Here is a 19,788-nt window from a genome sequence, read left to right on the forward strand (position 1 = left end):
TTTGAGGAGTGTGAAATTTGCTTTAGAGAAGTTTTTCACTGTGGTTTTCAGGGCAGGGGGGCGGAATCGGGATGTGAATATCCAGTGAGATCAGTTTATGGTCTGATCTTACAAGTGAGGGATAACACTTCTGGTCTGGAGCATAGAGTCCCCATGTTGGTGATGATCAGGTCCAGTATGTTTTCCCCTCTTGTGGGAGTGGTAACAAGTTGTTTCATAGCATTTGAGTTTATAAATTCTAGGAACCTTTGGGCTAGGGTGTTGGAGCTAGAGCAATGCTCCCAGTCTATGTTTGGGTAATTGAAGTCGCCATGAAAACGGAAACTCAGCAGAGAAAGTCAGGGGGCTTATATTTCTGGGCAAATTTCGGTAACTGTTTAGTAAGTGCACTCCCTGGATGCCAGGGGAAAAAAAAAAAAAAAAGGACATGAAAGAAAATCAGCTACAAAAGGTGAGGAAAAAATAAATGACTGAAGAGTACTCCAGTTCAGCAAAAAAAAAAAAAAAAAAAAAAAAAAAGACAGTACAAGCTCCAAACAGGACTTCCAGTAACCTAGAGGAAAGTGTAAGACAACTGCACACAAACATGATTAAAATAAACGAAACACAGATGCAGTATATTAACTCAAACAACAAAAGGATGGGAAAAAATGGAAGAAGCTTTAAACAGATATTCAGATGAGGTGATAAAACTACAAAAATCAGAGGTTAAAATGAAGAAAAGGCTGGCTGAATATGACACTGCTCAAGAAGAGATGTTTAAAAAAATAATACAATTAGAGGACAGCATGTAGGGAAAACCGGAGATTCCCTGCTGTACCAGAGAAACCGGCAGGAAAGGACTGTATTCATAGGTTCATAGGTTCATACTAGGCTATCTGCCCAAGGGCATTTATAAGCCTAGCCCATAGTTATGTGGCTTTCGCCACCCCTTTAGTTTGAATAAAAACTATGCCTATCATTTTGCTGTGCCTCTGTCAAGCAGTGACGCTGAAGTAATCCCTGGGGTATATCTGCAATCTCCCATCCATTGGTCAAGATTCCTCTTGAACAAGACCAGAGAGGTGCTCTGCCTCACATGTACCGGGATTTTGTTCCACAGCATAGGGAGTCTCTGGGTGATGAATCTGTCCCTCCAGCACGTTCTATTTATAACCGTGTCAAGGTTTAAGTCTCCCGCCCTTGTGGTTCTGAGGGATCTAGATTTTTTGAGGTGAAGCATATTCATCAAATCTGGGTTTGACATGGCCTTATATGTCAGGCACAGGTCACCTCTGAGCAAGCGGTATGAGACTGAATAGAGCTGGAGTTCTTTCAGTCGGGCAGCATAAGACATATTTTTGAGACCCTTTATCCTTTTGGTGAGGAACTTTTGGGGCCTTTCAAGCTGCAGCAGGTGTCTGGTCAGATACATTCGGAACGGGGCATTGTACTCAATCATAGGTCTAATAAGTGATGAGTACAGGGGACGATGACCTCCCTTGATCTAGATGTGAATCCCTGCATGATCAGGTGGGTGATATAGAAGGTTTTCCTAACTACTTTAGCAACATGAGTGTCAAAGCGAAGGCTACTGTCAACCTGGGTCCCCAGATCTCTGATGACTTTTCTGTGCTCAGTGGATTGCCACCTATATGGTAGCTAGGGGTAGCCTTGTTTTTCCCAAAGGGTATGACTATGCATTTTTGGCGTTTAACTTCAGGCCATGGCTCTGGCACCAGTTATCCATTTCTGTGAGGCCCTTCTGGAGGATATCTGTGTCAGATGTGTTTTCGACTATGGCCAGTTTGCAGTCATCTGCAAACTTTGTCAGCCATAACCCTCCTGTGTTTGCTTGTACTTCAGAAAAGTAGATGCCGAACAAGAGTGGACCCAGGACTGAGCCCTGTGGGACACCACTTGTGACAGGCTTTGAGTCTGACATGGCTCCAGCAACTCTGACCCTGTGGGTTCTGTCACTTAGCCAGTTTGCAACCCATCTTGTGATGTATGGGTTTACATTCAAGCTGATGAGTTTTTCGATGATACCTGAGTGGGGTATTGTGTGAAGGCCTTTGCCAGGTCGAGGTAGGCTGTATGGACTGCCTTTCCTCATCAATGGCCTTGGTGACTGTCTCAAATGTCAACCAAGTTTAAGAGGCAGGATCTGCCTTTGACAAAGCCAAACTGAGTTGGATCCAAAGTCTGCAAGTTCCCTATGTCTTTATTTATGAGTTCCATTATGATCCTCTCCATGGCTTTGCAGATAAGGCTTGTCAAGCTAATGGGGCGGTAATTTCCAGGGTCTGTGGAGGCACCGCCCTTATGAAGTGGGACCACAGTCGCCGTGCGCCACTCCTTGGGTACGTATCCTGAGGTGAGGCTAAGATTAAACAGCTGTCCTAACTGTGGGTTTAATTCCTCATTGAGTTCATGAAGCACACAGCCGGGACACCATCCGGTCCCATGGATGCTGTGTTTTTGCCTTAGTGAGGGCAGTTCTCACCTGGGCGTTGGAGATGTTTGGGGGGCTACAATCCTCTGGAATAGATATCTCTCCTTTTGGGGGAGGGGAGAAGTTTGCACTGAACCTGTCAGCCAGTATGTTGGCAATGTGTGTAGGTTCAGTAATTTTCACATCATTTTGAACTAATTCTGAGCATATCTGGGAGTTTCCTCCTAGGTTTCTAACATAGCTAAAGAAGGCCTTATGATTCTCTTTAGAGTCCTTGGTGATTTTTCTCTCAAAATTTGCCTTGGATGATTTTATGAGAGCTCTTAGTTTTTTACTTATAATGATCAAAGGTGTCTTACCTTTCAAGGATTTTGCTCTATCTTGTAGTAGCTTCCTCCTTTTGTTGTAGAGCTTGTTTATGGCTGGGGTCCACCAGACTTTGAAAGCACAAATAAGCAACTGCAGTGGTATTCCACAGCAGGAGCTGTTAACTGAAAGGGCACATTGTGCGTATGCTGCTAAGAAATGTAGGCACTGCAATGTAAAAAAAAAAAAAAAAAAAAAAAAAACAAAGTCTGGTCAAAGGAGCACGACAAGAAAAATTGATGTACTTTCTCATTCTTGCATAGCAGAATGACTGGATTGATGCCCTTATCTTGATCTAGGAACAAGTTTTAAGAGAAAGCAAGTAAATGAAAAAGAACACCGATTATAAAACTTCTCTAGCAAATAAATGTATGCTTAGTAGCAACTGTCAATGGAGACATGAGGAACAGGTGCAATCTGATAAGGAGGAATAGCTAGGAGATAGTTTTCTGAAAGCATTCAAGTGTTTTCTCACATGGGTGAGCTATAAAGATAAGACGAGAACGGACAGCACTTAGTAGAAGCACAGTCATCTCTCTGCACAAAGGTGGGCTATCTACAGACACTGGAAATCACACACCTATAAGTCTCACTAGTCATATATAAAGCCATGGAAAGAAGCCTCATGGAAATGATCAATAAAGATACAGTAAACCTCCAGACACTGGACCCACCCCAGTTTGGTTATGTCAAGGGCAGATCATGCCTACTCAATCTGGTGGACTTCGTTTAGAAGAAACCAGAGCAATAGGAGGAGGAAAAAATTCACACTGCCTACCTTGACATGGCCAAGGCAACTGACATAATAGCCAAATTGGGCACAGTTGACAAACTCAAGAAGTTAGGTACAAACTTGTATGTCACCTAGAGAATAGCCAAATGGCTCACAAACAGGACCCACAAAGTTAGAATTAGGGAAGTCCACCTCTACAAAGAGGCCAGTCACAAGTGGAGTCCCTCAGGATTCAGTTCTTGGACCACTCCTTTTTGGCATTTACTTCTCAGAAGTCAAGGCCAAGGTCAGTGGTCTCTGGCTGAATAAACTTACAGATAACTGCAAATTAGGAGTTGTCACTGAATTCTACACAGACACAAATGTTTTCCAGCAGGGGCTGACACAGCCAGACAACTGATGTCAGAGTCAAGGACTAAAACTAAATGCCAAGAAATGCATACTAGTATCTTTTGGAAAGTCATCCATCCCTGGTAATTATCATATTGACAACACACCCTTTAGAGAGTTGATCCAGTAGTCAGGGACTTGGGGACACAGACAGCAACAGAGCCTTTGATCACCACATGTCTACAGCAGTGAAGAAATCATTCTACGTTGCACAACTAACAAACAAAGGTATGGCATCCAAGGAAGTCATTCTTCCACTGTATTCAGCAATCAGCCCTATCATTGAGTACAATATTCCCTGTTATGTACCTAACCAGACATAGCCAACAACTGGAACGTCCACAGAGCTTCCTCACTAAAAGAATTCAGGGTACAGGTAAAATGTCCTATGCAGACCCCCTCAAGACCTTATCCCTGTATTGTCTCCTACAAGCTTTTGAGAGAAGATCTATGCCTGGCATACAGGGCATTGTCAGACCCCACTCTGATGTACCTCATTGTCAGAAAAATATGTATTAATGTATGTGTTTAGTGCTTATTAGAAGCTAAAAGGGTTAACACATTTCATTCTATTTTATGTACAGCTTAGTTTTGTATGAAACTACGAGATGCTTTCTGAAACTGCAAGATGCTCTCTGACCTAGTATTTGCTAGCACAGCAAAATTCATGTTTAAGCCTTTTGGAAATTTACGGAGAAGCAGGTGATTATCTGCTAGGTCAGGAAAATAATGAATAGAATAATACTGTTTTGTATAATGTTATTGAACTTGAACAATTAGGTCTGTTCGTGTTATGAGAACATGCACAGCTGCAGAAAAAGATAGATACAGTTGAACAAAGACTGCTTGAAGAAATGAACTATAATCTGTACTTGCTTTGTGCTCGAATTAGCCATAGTACCTTGAATGGTAACATTACATAGTGGAAGTTGTATCTAACTGGTGGTCTCAAAGGCCACGTTGTTTTTCTTAGGAAGTGTTTTCATAAACTTGATAGTGTCAGCAGAAAATTATGGACAAACAGCTGCTACGAAATAATATTGTAAGAACTTGTGATTTATTACGTCAGCTTAGTAGGCAGTGTCTTGTAAGAAATGTATAAGAATGGCTTCACTTCCCGATTCTAGTTAGACAAACTCTGTATTAGCACATTTTTGTCTCCTTGCTGCAAGATTAAAGTGCCTTAACCTGAGCCTGCCGTGTGTTGATCTTTTTGATGTTTTTTTCCTTTGACACTCATGCATACCCACAAAAACAAACAGCACCAGAATTACCCGTTTCTAAAGACTCAAACCTTGCCTGTGATATAAACAGGACCTGCTGAACAGACAGGTATACATCTCAGATACTACCCAGTCTATGGAACAGACTCCTCCATCCATGTGAAGCAGAGTTCCTCCCTAACCCAATTCAAGTGCAACATTGAAAAATGGATGCAGGAACAGGAAATTCATCCCTGGATTGGGACCTAAGTCTCGAACGGACACAGGCAACCTTTAAATGGTTCATCTCCCAGGCTCCTGCTTACACTTATCAAGGATTTCACAACTTGTCAGAGATTTGGGGTGCATGTCTAGGCTTAAAAAGGTCCTTGTGGTCATCAGCCTAGTAAACACCTATGAACCTAGATGTCCTAGCGTTATTTTTAGGTTAACTCAAGTCTGTCAGTTTGGGACATCCATTTCTATTAAGAGGATAAAACTTCAATATTGGAAGATGTACATAGTTTTGTGCATTAGTATTAAGTTAATAGGTTTTAAAGGGGTATTGGGGGTGTGCCTTTTTTTTTTTTTTTTCGTTTTTCTGTTTGAGGGCTTTCAATAAAACAAAAAGTTTTGTAAGATGTGACAGGCTCAAATGGATATGACAAAAAACTGTATAAAAGATCAACCTGCCAAACAGTGTATGCATATAACACCAACACTGGAACTACACTCTTAAAATACTGTTACTCATAAAAGGTGGGAATAATAACCTTAAACACAATGATGAATTCTGTAATTTCTGCAAATGTCAATGGTTTCACAGATAAACACAATATGTATGAGTAACGAACTAAAGTAAAAATGTAGAATACAAATACCTACGCTATAGGGGAGACCCCGAGAAAGAACTGAACATGTGAATTCGATAGTGAGGTTTTCAGGATGGTTATTCAGCAGAATACCTGGGACAAAGGAAAAACAGGAGGACTTCTATTAATTGCAACTGGAGCTCCAATAGTGATAGTACTACAAATCTACCATTACTATCCAAGGGGCTACTGGCAAGGGAGGAAGATTACACTGCCATGTATTTATATTTCACCTAAAACTACTGTAATGGAGCTTAAGAAAATTCTGGGAGAAACAGCTTTCAACAAGGAATATTACTTACAGGTGGGGACTGGAATTTGATTTGCAGCAGTTAAGATCTGTATGGGGGGCCCAAAACAGAAAATATAACAAAGGAAGGTAGACTCTTGAAGATATTTATGAAAATATTTGGCATGGAAGATGTGAATTCAGTACCAGTAGTTTGGAATGAATTTACATATTATTCTCCACGATACAAAAACTGGGCTAGGCTATACAAAATTTACATTTACAAGGCTTAATACACAGTCAATAACTATTTCAGATCATGTGCCAATATTAACCAAAATAAAAACACAGGATAATGAAATAAAATTGAGACACTGGTGCTTTCCTACCTATCTGTCGAAAAGAGAAATTTAATGAATGGGTAGAAACTATTCAGCATCTATTAGAGAAGAACAGAAATTTATTCTGAAAATATAGCTAGGGAGTGGGATAAAATTAAAGTGGTGTTAAAAATAGGGTGGAAATATATAAAATGGAGATATGGTTAAGAAGTAACAAGAATTACCTAGAGGGACTGACAAATTGTTAAAGTACTACAGAATGGAGGAATTTCAAAGAACAAGAGGAGGAGCAACTACAGAATGCTAAACAGAAAATAAGGGATTACCTCATCAATATGCAAGAGCTGTTTTTTAATAACTCTAGAGCACAAAAACTTTTAGCATAACGAGTCAGCCAACAGAAACGTAAAGGGCCATCTTCAAGCTTAGGGAGCCCATAACAACAAGGAATATAAAAACAGATCCTGTACGGGTATTAGAAATATTTCGGTAATTCTATGAAAATCAATACAAAAATCAAGAAAAGGCACAAATGGAAATGCTTATGAAAGCATTAAATATGAGGCTCAACTACTAATCGTTAGGATAGGAGGAGATGAAATAAAAATGGTGACATACAACCAATCCACAGGAAAGTCCCCAGGAATAAATGGCATTCCTGTGGAATTTTGGAAGCTAGGAAGGAAAAAACTGAAAGATCTGGAAGGTTTTGTTTAACAATATTTTAGGTCGTCTGAGAAGTACCAACATCCTGGAAGAAAGCGATGGTAGCTGTAATACTTAGAGGGTAAAGACCCATCAGATCCAGCTTCATACAGTACTATTTCAATAGCAAACCATGACTACAAAGTGTTTGTGTCAATAATGGCTAAAAGAATGGGAAAAGTGATGCCAAAATTGATAGATATGGACCAATGTGGCTTTGTGGAAGGGAGGAAACATCTGACAAAATTAACAGAACACTGAAGATCCAGAGCGAAGCAGAATGTAAGAAAATACCACTGTTGTTGGTGGGTCTTGATGCAGAGACTTCATGAGCAGGGCAATGGACAAAATTATAAAGGTTGATTAAGAGGATTTATGAGGGATTGGAGGTGAAAAAAGTGGGTGGGTTCCTCTCTGACAATTTCTGCTTGAGCAGAGGATCCAGGCAGGAGTGTCCTCTTTCCTCTTTTACTTGCATTATATTCAGAATTACTGACAAAGAAAATAAGGGACTCAAATTCAAGGACATAATTAATATGGTAGTCAAGAAAAGCTGGGTCTATTTGCAGATATTATTTCATACCTGAAAAGTACATTTCAGTGTTGTGGAACATTGAGAATTTCAAATCTTTTTAGGATACAAAATTAATGTAGCTAAAACAAAGGCAATAGCTGTAAATTATGTATCCACACACAAATTGGTTCAGCAATGTCCATATTTATTGGGACACGATAAAATGAAGTACTTAGGAATACGGATTAAAAATGATTCCGGTGTGGCAGCTAAGGATATGTGGGAAGAGACTAAAGAAAAGATAATACAAAAACTGAGAAATTGAAAGCTCTGTTATATGAATAAGGACAGTAAGATACAAGTAGTCAAAATGGTTTTAGTCCCTTTAGTCTTATCCTCAGGTCAGGCATATTTTTAATCAACCAGAGGAGAAGTTGTGGATAGCAATTAATGAAAAGCTAAAGGATTTTATCTGGGAGGGGAAGACAGCAAGAGTCAATTGGGATAAGATGATTCTACCAACAGAACAAGGCAGATTAGGATTACCCAATTTGAAGGGGTATTTCAGAGCTACACAGTCAAGGCTCCCATATATAGCACAAGCAGAAACCTATAATTCAAAGTGGAAAGGGATAATGAAATGGGGTGAACCTCAAGAAACATTGTTGGAGCCTTCCTGTGTCCTGAAAGAGTGCTCTTCAAACTATCTGGAGATATACAAATCAAGTCTCACAAAAACATACTCAGAGGCTCTAAATAAAAATCTGCCCAAGCAACTGCTACCCCACAACAATACCCACGTATCACATAGTTCACAAAGTCAGTGTGCTACACAGTCACAGCCCTTAAGGCTAAACAACACACCTAATACAACTGTAATAGGTGACTATTGTCAGACACACTGACATCCCTCTCACCAGGCTGAACAAGGAGACGGTCACTGTAAGCTGCCTGTCGGGTGCCAGGATCCGCCACATAACACAAGCACTCAGGTCACTCCAAAGCAAGTACAAATATGACTCCGTCATTGTCCATGCTGGTGTGAATGACCTGATACGTACCTCCCTGTATTACATGAAAAGAGACAGAGGAGCTCTCTGATCATGTGGCCCAGGCCAGTATGACCCTGACCTTGAGAAGCATCTTACCCTCACCAAGAATGATACCACAGTATAAAGACAAAATGATCAATTTCAACAATTGGCTAAAGTATTGGTGTCACTCAAAGGGGATCCAGTGTCTGTCAGCCTGGGATGACATGCCTGACAAGCCACGTTGCTTCGCTAGGGACGGCTTGCACCTGTCACCCCTGGGTTTTCGAATACTGGCCAAGGCTCTTGCCACCTCCATAGTGCCTTTTTTAGGCAAGGCTCAAAAGACAAACCCACCTCCTTAGACAACACAAGGAAAAAGAAACTAAGGGTAATGCTGCTCAACGCCAGAAGTCTAAACCTCAAGATGCACGCACTTGAGGCTCTCCTCAGTATGGAGAATATCGATATCTGTGCAGTAACAGAAACCTGGTTCAAGGCTCCCGAGAGCAGCCCAGCACTACCAGGCTATACCTCATACCACGCTTTTCAGCCCCAAAACTCGGACCAAACCACAAGGGGAGGGGGAGTATCCATATTCATCAAAGATACCCATACCTCCAGGCGATTGGCACTGCACAAAGCATCTGAGACCATCCATGTGCAACTAACAGTGGGCAAAACTGCCTTCCAGTTAGTAGCCTGCTACAGACCACCCTCCCAAACTCAGGAACCCCACTCGGCTTTCCTGAAGACACTGGAGAATATGAAGGTCTCTCCAAACACCATTATACTGGGTGACTAACTACCCAAACATAGACTGGGAGCACTACTCAAGCCCCAACACCCTAGCCCAACTGTTCCTAGAATTTATAAACCCAAATGCTATGGAACAACTGGTCACCACTCCCACAAGCGGGGAAAACATACTGGACCTGATCATCACCAACATGGGGACACTATGTTCCATACCAGAGGTATACCCCTCATTGGTAAGATCTGACCATAAATTAATCACTATGGACATCCATATCCCGTCCCCACCCCCAGCAAAGGAAACCACGGTCAAAATCAAAAGCACACTTCCCACTTGAATCCTTCAGAGCCCATGGGTCAGTGGAAAATACGGCCCAAACCGCAGAATCCTTTACAAACTCATTCTATGGATACCTACAGGAATGCATGGATCGTCCTATCCCAAATAAAACCAAGACACACTCCTCCAAAGGCAGGAGACCTGTCTGGTGGACCCCAGCCATAAATAAGCTGTACAACAGAAGGAGAAAGCTACTACATGATAGAGCAAAATCCCTGAAAGGGAAGGCAACTCTGATCAGTACTAGCAAGAAACTATGATCCCTCATAAAATCATCTAAGGCTAACTTCGAAAGAAAAATTGCATAAGACGCTAAAGATAATCACAAGGCTTTCTTTAGTTATGTCAGAAACTTGGGTGGAAACTCCCAGATATGCTCAGAGTTGGTGCAAAACGACAAAAAATACACTGAACCCACAGACATTGCCAACATCCTGGCAGACAGGTTCAGTGCAAACTCCCCCCCCCCCAAATGAGCAAATGACTATCCCAACAGAGTGTAGCCTCCCTGACATCACAGACGCACAGGTGAGAGCTGCCCTCTCCAAATCAAAAAACACAGCATCAATGGGACCGGACGGTGTACCGGGCTGCGTTTTACATGAGCTCCAAGAAGAACTGAACCCTCACGTAAAATTACTGTTCAGTCTCAGCCTTACAACAAGATATGTACCCAAAGAATGGCTTACAGCAACAGTGGTCCCACTCCATAAAGGTGGTGCCACAACGGGCCCCGGAAACTATCGCCCTATAAGCCTAACTAGCCTGGTCTGCAAAGTTATGCAGCGTATCATCATGGAACTCATAAAAAAAAAGACATTGGGAACCTCCAAACACTTGATCCTACCCAATTCGGCTTTGTTAAGGGCAGATCTTGCCTCTTGAACCTGGTCAATTTCTTTGAAACAGTCACCAAGGCCATAGACGAAGGGAAGGTAGTCCACACAGCCTACCTTGACCTTGCAAAAGCCTTCGACACAATACCCCACTCGGGCATCATAAATAAGCTCACCAGCTTAAATATCAACCCCTATGTCACAAGATGGGTTGCAAACTGGCTTAGGGATAGAACCCACATGGTCAGAATTGCAGGTGCCATGTCAGACTCTAAACCAATTACAAGTGTCCCACAAGGCTCAGTCCTGGGACCTCTCTTGTTCGGTATATATTTTTCTGAGGTACAGGCTAACACAGGAGGACTATGGCTGACAAAGTTTGCAGATGACTGCAAACTGGGGGCCATAATCGACTCGCCGGCTGCCACAAGTATCCTCCAAAAAGGTCTCACAGAGACGGATAACTGGTGCCAGAGCCATGGCCTAAAGCTAAATGCCAAAAAGTGCATAGTCATCCCCTTTGGGAAAAACAAAGTGCCCACAAATTACCACATAGATGGTAATCCATTAAGTACGGAAGAAGTAATTAGGGATTTGGGGACCCAAGTAGATTGCAATCTCTCCTTTGACAATCACATTTAAAGTGGTTAGAAAGACATTCTATATAGCCCACCTTATCACGAAGGGGTTCACATCTAGATCAAGAGAGGTCATTGTGCCCCTCTACTCATCAGGCCCATAATTGAATACAATGCCCCATTTGGGATGTACCTTATCAGACACCTGCTACAACTAGAAAGACCCCAAAAGTACCTCACCAAGAGGATCAAGGGACTCAAACAGATGCCCTACGCAGTTAGGCTAAAGAAACTCCAGCTCTACTCAGTTGCTTACCACCTACTCAGAGGCGATCTGTGCCTGACGTATAAAGCCATGTCCAACCCAGAATTAATGGACATGCTCCACCTCAAGAAATCCAAATCCATCAGAACTGCACGCTTCAGTGACTTAAACCTCAGCACAGAAATAAATAGAACACGCTGGAGGGACAGATTCATATCCCAGAGGCTCCCCTCACTCTGGAACAAAATCCCAATCCATGTCAGACAGAGCCCCTCAATGACCATCTTCAAGAAGAATCTTGACGTTTGGATGGGAGATCGTAAATTTACCCCTGGGATCTCTTCTGTGTCACTGCTAGACAGAGGCACGGTAAACTAACCTTAAATGGGCTATCTTCTGTGACCTACTATACAGAGGCACAGTCAACTAATCTAAGAAAGGTGGTGAAAGCCAAACACACTCTGGCTAGGCTTGTAAATGCCCTAGGGCAGATAGCCTAGTATCAACCTATGAACCTACAGAGCTGAGTAGACTTTTCTGGCACTTCAGAGTTGTGTACTGATAATTGTTGTTTGACTAATTTTATATCATTGCTGGCTGACTTCAGAGTTGTGCAGTTATGTTTGCTTCACTGTACAGTTTTTCAGATTTCTGCTGAAGGTGTCCCCCCCTCCCCCTATTTCTCTGGTTTTACATCCTGTGTGTTATCTGTCCATCTCAAGGATTACTTGCATAAAATTAGACCCTCTTAGTCAAAAAGTCTGCATATCATTGTTGGAGCCTTCCTGTGTCCTGAAAGTAACAGACTCAGCACAGCTCCTCGTGGTGTCTTGCAGAGTCCTACAATCAGCAGTGAGCAAAAGAGGGACTTTAACAGATAAGTATTTTTCTGCTTTCCAACCAGCGACTGTTTAATCTTGCCGAAAAGCGAGTTTTCTGAGTTCTGCAAAGTTTGCTTTTCTGCATTTGTCTGCATTTTTTTGTGTTTTGCACTTTAAAAGTTGTATTTGCCTTGTTTAATTGTTGTAGGCTACACACTCAAGTGCGCTAGCCGATCTAAAGGATTTACTGTATTCCTGTGCCTAGTTTCTGTGTTCAAGTGAAAAAAAAAAAAAAAAAAATCCATATTTCCCACCTTTTCTGAGATAGAAGAGTCCAGTTTTCAGATATTGCTGAATTCTAGGCTGTGCCATAGTTCTTGTGTTGCCCATATCCTTACTTGGACAGGAGGAAGCTTCTTTGTTCACTAGTGAGAGTGGGGAGCTCTGAGCAAGCCTATCTGTCCCTGGAGGAGTGGTCTCAGCCCAGTAACTAGTTGCTTATTGGCCATTTTGAGCCATTTCCTATCTCTTTCAAAACTGCCCGCCTTAAAACCCGCTTTAGCGCAACGTAGCGCAGCGCCATTTAAGCAGTTTTTAACAATTCCCGGCTCCACAAATTCTGCTCTTCAATTTTTCCCTTAGAACTAGTCAAACTCTCAAAGTAAGCACTTAACCTTCATTCTACAGCCCAGCAGTTGCTCAAATTCATCAGTAAGCACTAACAAACTTTAGCACTATACCCCCTTATACTATCCAGAAGCACAAGGTTCCCTATTCGTCCATTCCAGTCAGTCAATAAACCAGTTCTTTAAACTATCCAGGCATGTCCAAAGCGCAGTTTCAGGTATACTCTCCAGTCCAGCTGGTGAATCTGGGAATCTTGAGGCAATGTTACAATTGCCTTATGTACACAGACAACCCTCTCCTTCTTACAACAAACTCAAATATTTGTGAGAGATGCAACTATACAGCCAAACTGGAGGCCGAGCTCTCTCAACCCAGGACTGGCACAGTCAGTCAGGAGGAGAAGGAAACCACTCGCACCACACAACCAGTCTCATAGACCAAACAAGACACAAACTCACAAAAACAAATAAAAATCTGCCAAAGCAGCAGAGACCTCCAAAGCAGACACCCAGGCAACCACTACCCCACAACAACTTACACGTATCACATACTTCACGAAGTCAGTGTGCCACACAGTCGCAGCCCCCAAGGCTAAATAACACACCTAATAAACTAGTAATTGGAGATGCTATTGTCAGGCACACTGACGTCCCAATCACCAGACTGAACAAGCAGAGGGTCACTGTAAGCTGCCTGTCGGGAGCCAGGATCCGCCACATAACACAGGCACTCAGGTCACTCCACAGCAGGTACAAATATAACTCTGGCATTGTCCATGTTGGTGTGAATGACCCGAGACGTACCTCCCTGGACTACATGAAAAGAGACAGAGGAGCTCTCTGATCATGTAGCCCAGGCCGGTATGACCCTGACTCTGAGTAGCATATTACCCTCACCAAGAATGATGCCGCAGTATAAAGACAAAATGATCAATTTTAACAATTGGCTAAGCTATTGGTGTCATTCAAAGGGGATCCAGTGTCTGTCAGCCTGGGATGACATGCTAGACAAGCCACGTTGCTTCGCCAGGGACGGCTTGCACCTGTCACCCTTAGGCTTTCTAATACTGGCCAAGGCTCTTGCCACCCCCATAGTGCCTTTTTTACGCAAGGCTCAAAAGACAAACCCACCTCCATAGACAATACCAGAAACAAAAAACTAAGGGTAATGCTACTCAATGCCAGAAGTCTAAACCTCAAGATGCACGCACTCAAGGCACTCCTCAGTATGGAGAAAATCGATATCTGTGCAGTAACAGAAACCTGGTTCAAGGCTCCAGAGAGCACCCCAGCACTACCAGGATTCAACTCATACCATTCCTTTCGGCCCCAGAACTCGGACCAGAATACTAAAGGCGGGGGAGTATCCATTTTCATCAAGGATACCCACACCTCCAGGTTAGTGGCACTGCATGAGGCAGCAGAGACCATCCATATGCAACTAACAGTAGGTACAACTGCTTTTCAGTTCATAGCCTGCTACAGATCACCCACCTTGTCTCAGGATTCCCACGCGGCATTCCTGAGAACACTGGAGAATATGAAGGTCTCACCAAACACCATGATAATGGGGGATTTCAATTACCCAAACATTGACTGGGAAAACTACTCAAGTCCCAACTCTTTTGCCCAACGGTTCCTGGAGTTTATAAACTCAAATGCCATGGAACAACTGGTCAACACTCCCACAAGAGGGGACAACATATTGGACTTGGTCATCACCAACATGGGGACTCAATGTTCCACACCAGAGGTAAATCCCTCATTGAAAAGATCAGACCATAAACTTATCACAATGGACATCCACATCCCGACCCCACCCCCAGCCAAGGAAACCACTGTGAAAAATTTCTCAAAAGCAAACTTCGCACTCCTCAAGACTGAGTTGGAAAGTTTCAAAACCCCCGGGCTAATGGAAAATGCTACCCAAACTGCAGAATCCTTTACAAATGCACTCTATAAGCACCTACAGGAATGCATGGATCGTGCCATCCCAAGTAAAATCAAGACTCACTCCTCCAAGAACAGGAGACTAGTCTGGTGGACCCCGGCCATAAATAAGCTATACAACAGAAGGAAATTACATGACAAGGCAAAATCCCAAAAAGGGAAGGCATCCTTGATCAGTACTAGCAAGAAACTTCGATCCCTCATAAAATCATCAAAGGCCAGCTTCGAAAGAAAAATCGCCAAAGACTCTAAAGATATTCACAAGGCGTTCTTTAGCTACGTCAAAAATCTGGGTGGCAGCTCGCAGATCTGCTCTGAAAGGGTTCATATCTAGACCTAGAGAGGTCATTGTGCCCCTCTACTCATTGCTCATCAGGCCCATAATTGAGTACAATGCCCCATTTGGGATGTACCTTACCCGACACCTGCAACAGCTAGAGAGACCTCAAAAATACCTCACCAAGAGGATTGTGGGTCTCAAACAGATGCCCTATGCAGCTTGACTAAAGAAACTCCAGCTCTACTCAGTCGCTTACTGCCTATTCAGAGGTGATCTCTGCCCGACATACAAGGCCATGTCTAACCCGGAATTGTTGGACATGCTCCACCTAAAGAAAACCAGATCCATTAGAGCTACACGCTCCAAGGACTTAAACCTTAGCACAACAATAAATGGGACATTCTGGAGGGATAGATTCATATTCCAAAGGCTTCCTGCGCTCTGGAATAGAATCCCAGTCCATGTTAGGCAGAGCCCCTCGCTGACCCTCTTCAAGAGAAATCTTGATGAGTGGATGGGAAATCGTAAATTTGCTCCTGGGATCACTTCTATGTCCCTGCTGGACAGAGGCTCAGGAATCTAGTCTAAAAGGGAGGCGAAAGCCAACACATTCTGGCTAGGCTTATAAATGCCCTAGGGCAGATAGCCTAGTACCTACCTATGAACAAGGAGAGACTGGGATTTTGGATGCAGATCTTCAACGAGAAAAATAACCATACAGAATATCCAAAACGTAGTAGAACGTATTCTAAAAATCAACCCAACATGGGAATGGAAAGAGGAGATTCTACTAAAAGGGATTACTGCAATTCGGGATACAGACAATAGGAAAGAGGGGGGTGGAATTTATTGGAGAAAACTGGCAAAGGAACCAAGGTATTTGGAGCAAATAACTAGAGAGAGAAAGGTAATAGAAATGGGAAGAAGCCAAGAATTTGTTTGGACTGCAGGTTAGAGACTGTCTTCCCTATCAATGATTGGCGACATAGTATAGGCAAAGAGAAATAAACATGTCCTAAATGAAAGACCAGCACTGATGGAGTTTTTAGTAAACTCTAGAACATAAGCTGCTGTTAAAAAAGGCATAAATAACAGAGCATATAAAATATGGCATGATAACTATAAGAATAAGTGAAGGTTAGAAATGATTGGGAAGAGAAGTTGGATAACAAATTCACAAAGAAGGGGGATATAAACGTCTTCCAAATAGGCAACAAAATCTAGAAGATTTCGGATTTTTGCTTGGAAATGTTTTTACACCTAAAATAGACTCCAATTTTCTCAGATAGACAGCAAATGGCAGTGGTGTGATGCAGAAGAAAGGGGTAACTGGGAACATATCTTCTGGGAGTGTAATGAGTTGGCAGACTTTAAAGAATCACTGCAGTCTACTCTATCAGAGATATCAGATGAGCAAGAATATGTAGGGAAATTACTTTTTCTGAGCTATGACACAGTAAAGCCTTGCTAAGTCTAATTATGGTGGCTACCAAAAGAGCAGTTACTAGAAAAATGGAAATAAAGGTCTAAAACAAATGTACTAGAAGTAGTGAATATACTAACAGAGATAAAACTCGAACTGGGATCCTTAGAAAAGGTTAGGAGCAAATTACATAGAAAAATGGGAATTGTGGGAACAACACATACAGGGGATAAATGAGATTTAAAAGAAGGCAGGATTTAAATAAGCTATGTAATATTTGATGGACAATGACTGGATAGATTATAACTGATGTGTAATGTTTGCAACTAAAATTATGTCTCTATGATTTATGATCTACAATGCTTGTGACTAAGATTACATCAATATGCTTTGTTTCCATCTATATAAATGTATTACTGACTATACCATAACTGATACTTTAATAAAGATGCTTTTTGTTAAAAAAAAAGTTACTAACTTATGGTCTATCCTTAAGCTTGGTGCACTTTGATAACATACTGGCTAGGACCAGGTCCAGAAAAATTTCTTAAGAGTGGGAGAATCGCCCTGGCCAATTTTCCTCTATTAGAACGAAGGGTCTCCTCTTAAAATAAGATCACAGTTCTGGAAAGGACAAATCCTGTTAACATAAAATTGTTTACAAGGAATACTGCACAGCCCACTTTGGGGAGTAAGGAATGTCAATGTATTTAGAGCCTACGGTAAATTCTGCATTGAATATGACAATTTACTGACACTTGTATTTTCTTCACTCACGCTTTTAAATAAAAACAAATGAATGCAGACCCACATTCCAGTTTGCTTGGGAGAAGCAAGAAAACGTGTTGATCATACAACAGAAAGGTGCAGGAACTCAAAATATTTAATCAAGTGGAGAAGAAACAGGCCCGTTAACTATAAACATTTCACGGTAAAACTTAGCATAATTGAATCATACTTCTCAACCTCTTAACATAAGAATTCCGGGGAAAGCCATAAAAAATAATGGCTGGTGGGGAGGAGACAAAGGTCCAAAATCAGGGATACATGTTAATAATTGTTCTTAAAAAATTAAATCTGCTAGAATAGCAGGCTTTTTCATTAGCATTTATTTTGGAAGGATAAAGACAATTATGTACATTTTGCCAAGCCGGTCCTTGGGCGTGCGTTTGTTTCTGCGCGTGTAGCCTCACAGTAATATAATCATCCTCTGGGGTCGCACCATTTCTAGGCAGGGAAGCCAGGTCAAGGGAGCACTAATCTACAAAACTACACATCTCGGAAGTCATTGAGATTAAAGTCCCTTACACAGAGTTTTCACAACCTTTCTGCAGTGATCGTGACTCTTCTTACGTGTCATATTTACTTAACAGATATTAAACGCCTCAACTCCTCCCAAGTCCCTCGCCCCATCCTTCAAAGCTCCACCCACTCAACTCCCAGCTTCAAAAATATTTCATACTCTGTTCATTCAGAAAGACCAATATATGTGACAACAAATTCATCTACATTAGTAGAACACGCACGCCATTCTAGATGGTTTGAAAGTACAAATCAAGCAACCTTCATTAACAATAACAACGATCCTCCAGGTGTCTTCTCACAAGTGAATGTCAAATGACAAAAAATATATTCGCAATAAAAGGTAATAACTCGAAGGTGCAGCGCACTTCAAAGGTTCATTATTCCAAAAGACTGCCCTGCATCTCTCTCTCACACTGTTTTGGGAGAGAGGGGATATTTAATTCAGAAAAAAAAACAACATTGCTTTATTCTTGATAAGTACACTCGAGTCATGGCAGGCAATCACATATTTGCCCAGCTCATACATGCAAAGTGTACCTCTCAACCGCCCCTGATTTTGACTCCGATTTTAGCTCTAGCTTTCTTAGTCCCTCCTGAGGCTGGGGAAATGTGGTAAATTACACTTAATAAACAATACCAATAACTACAGTTACAGACTTGTTTTACTTAAGAAAAAGCACATTACTTCACATTCTCTTATTCTGTCAATGCCACCGTCTCAGATTAATGTTTAAACTGTTCCCGATTATTTCTGGATGTGTCCCCGACCTTTATCCCCAACTGGTTGACAGCTATGATACAAAAGTATTGGAAATTCTTTAAACGATATTCAACACTCTGCAGTATGAAACTAACACATAGAAAGCATGGTTATTTTTTAATATTATAGATTACAAACCCGCCCAAACTCTCCAATGGTGGAGAAGACAACGTACAAACAATAAACAAACACAAATTACACATCTAAACAGCTATAACCGGCATCCTGCATGAAAAACTGAACCATTCTTTAAATGTAATCTAGAAAACCTAGAGCAGAGAGGAAGGCCAGCATAAACTGATGTACAGTCCCTTCCCCATACCAAAGAAGAGAGATTATGTCTCTAACATCACCTCCTTACAGTCTCAGTATCATCACTACTAACTCAACCTACCTTGTACTTATCAAAGCCAGCGAGCTGTTCTGCTGTGACATACTCGTATAAGACCATGACTGCGATCCACACTTATGAATCAAAATGAATGAGCTCATGTAAAGAAAACCCAGCGTTTTTTATCCACACTCTTCAGGCTAGCTAATGACAGAGTACTTAGCTACAAGAGACAACAGCAATGCACGCGGTAGCAGGAAACCAATACACCCTACCACTCAACAAACCAAAACCTCCCAAATTGACTGCTGCCCGCCTTCCACAACTTGACGTCAGCCCCAGCTTCAGCTCACGCACGAGCGCGTTACTAACGTGTTGACGTCACTTATACAGTTTACGTACTTACTGTGACTCCTAATATACGCTAAGCAATTTTGTGAAAGTATTTTGTAGGGGTGAAAAAAAAATTGTGATGGATTTTTTTTAGAAATATGTTTGAGCATACAGTGCTGTTATCTTGAAGAGGTTCTGGAATTTTAAGCAACATAAGGTGTAGATGGGTATACTCAGTGTAGTTAAATGACTACATTTTTTCTGAGCGTCTCCTGGAAGCTTCAACACTGAAAAAACAAGGAATGTTTAGAACTGTGCGAAAAAAGTATTTGGAGTATAGAGGTATACAAAGAACACTGGTGTGAAG

The 19,788-nt window shown here is 41.8% G+C and overlaps 1 protein-coding gene across 1 annotated transcript in view; it reads right to left on the minus strand.

Moving 5' to 3' along the window:
- The window catches only part of SELENOI (selenoprotein I), a 1,061,441-nt gene extending 1,042,011 nt beyond the window's left edge, over positions 1 to 19,430 (minus strand). Inside the window, exon 1 of the mRNA XM_044062854.1 lies at positions 19,152 to 19,430. Coding sequence (XP_043918789.1) covers positions 19,152 to 19,208 — 57 coding nt within the window. The 5' untranslated portion in view covers positions 19,209 to 19,430. The remainder of the gene's footprint in view (positions 1 to 19,151) is intronic.
- Between the last annotated feature and the right edge of the window lie 358 nt (positions 19,431 to 19,788).

Source organism: Protopterus annectens, chromosome 2.part1 (genome assembly GCF_019279795.1).
Source record: "Protopterus annectens isolate FY-2018-M chromosome 2.part1, PAN1.0, whole genome shotgun sequence".
NCBI classification, from domain to species: domain Eukaryota; kingdom Metazoa; phylum Chordata; order Ceratodontiformes; family Protopteridae; genus Protopterus; species Protopterus annectens.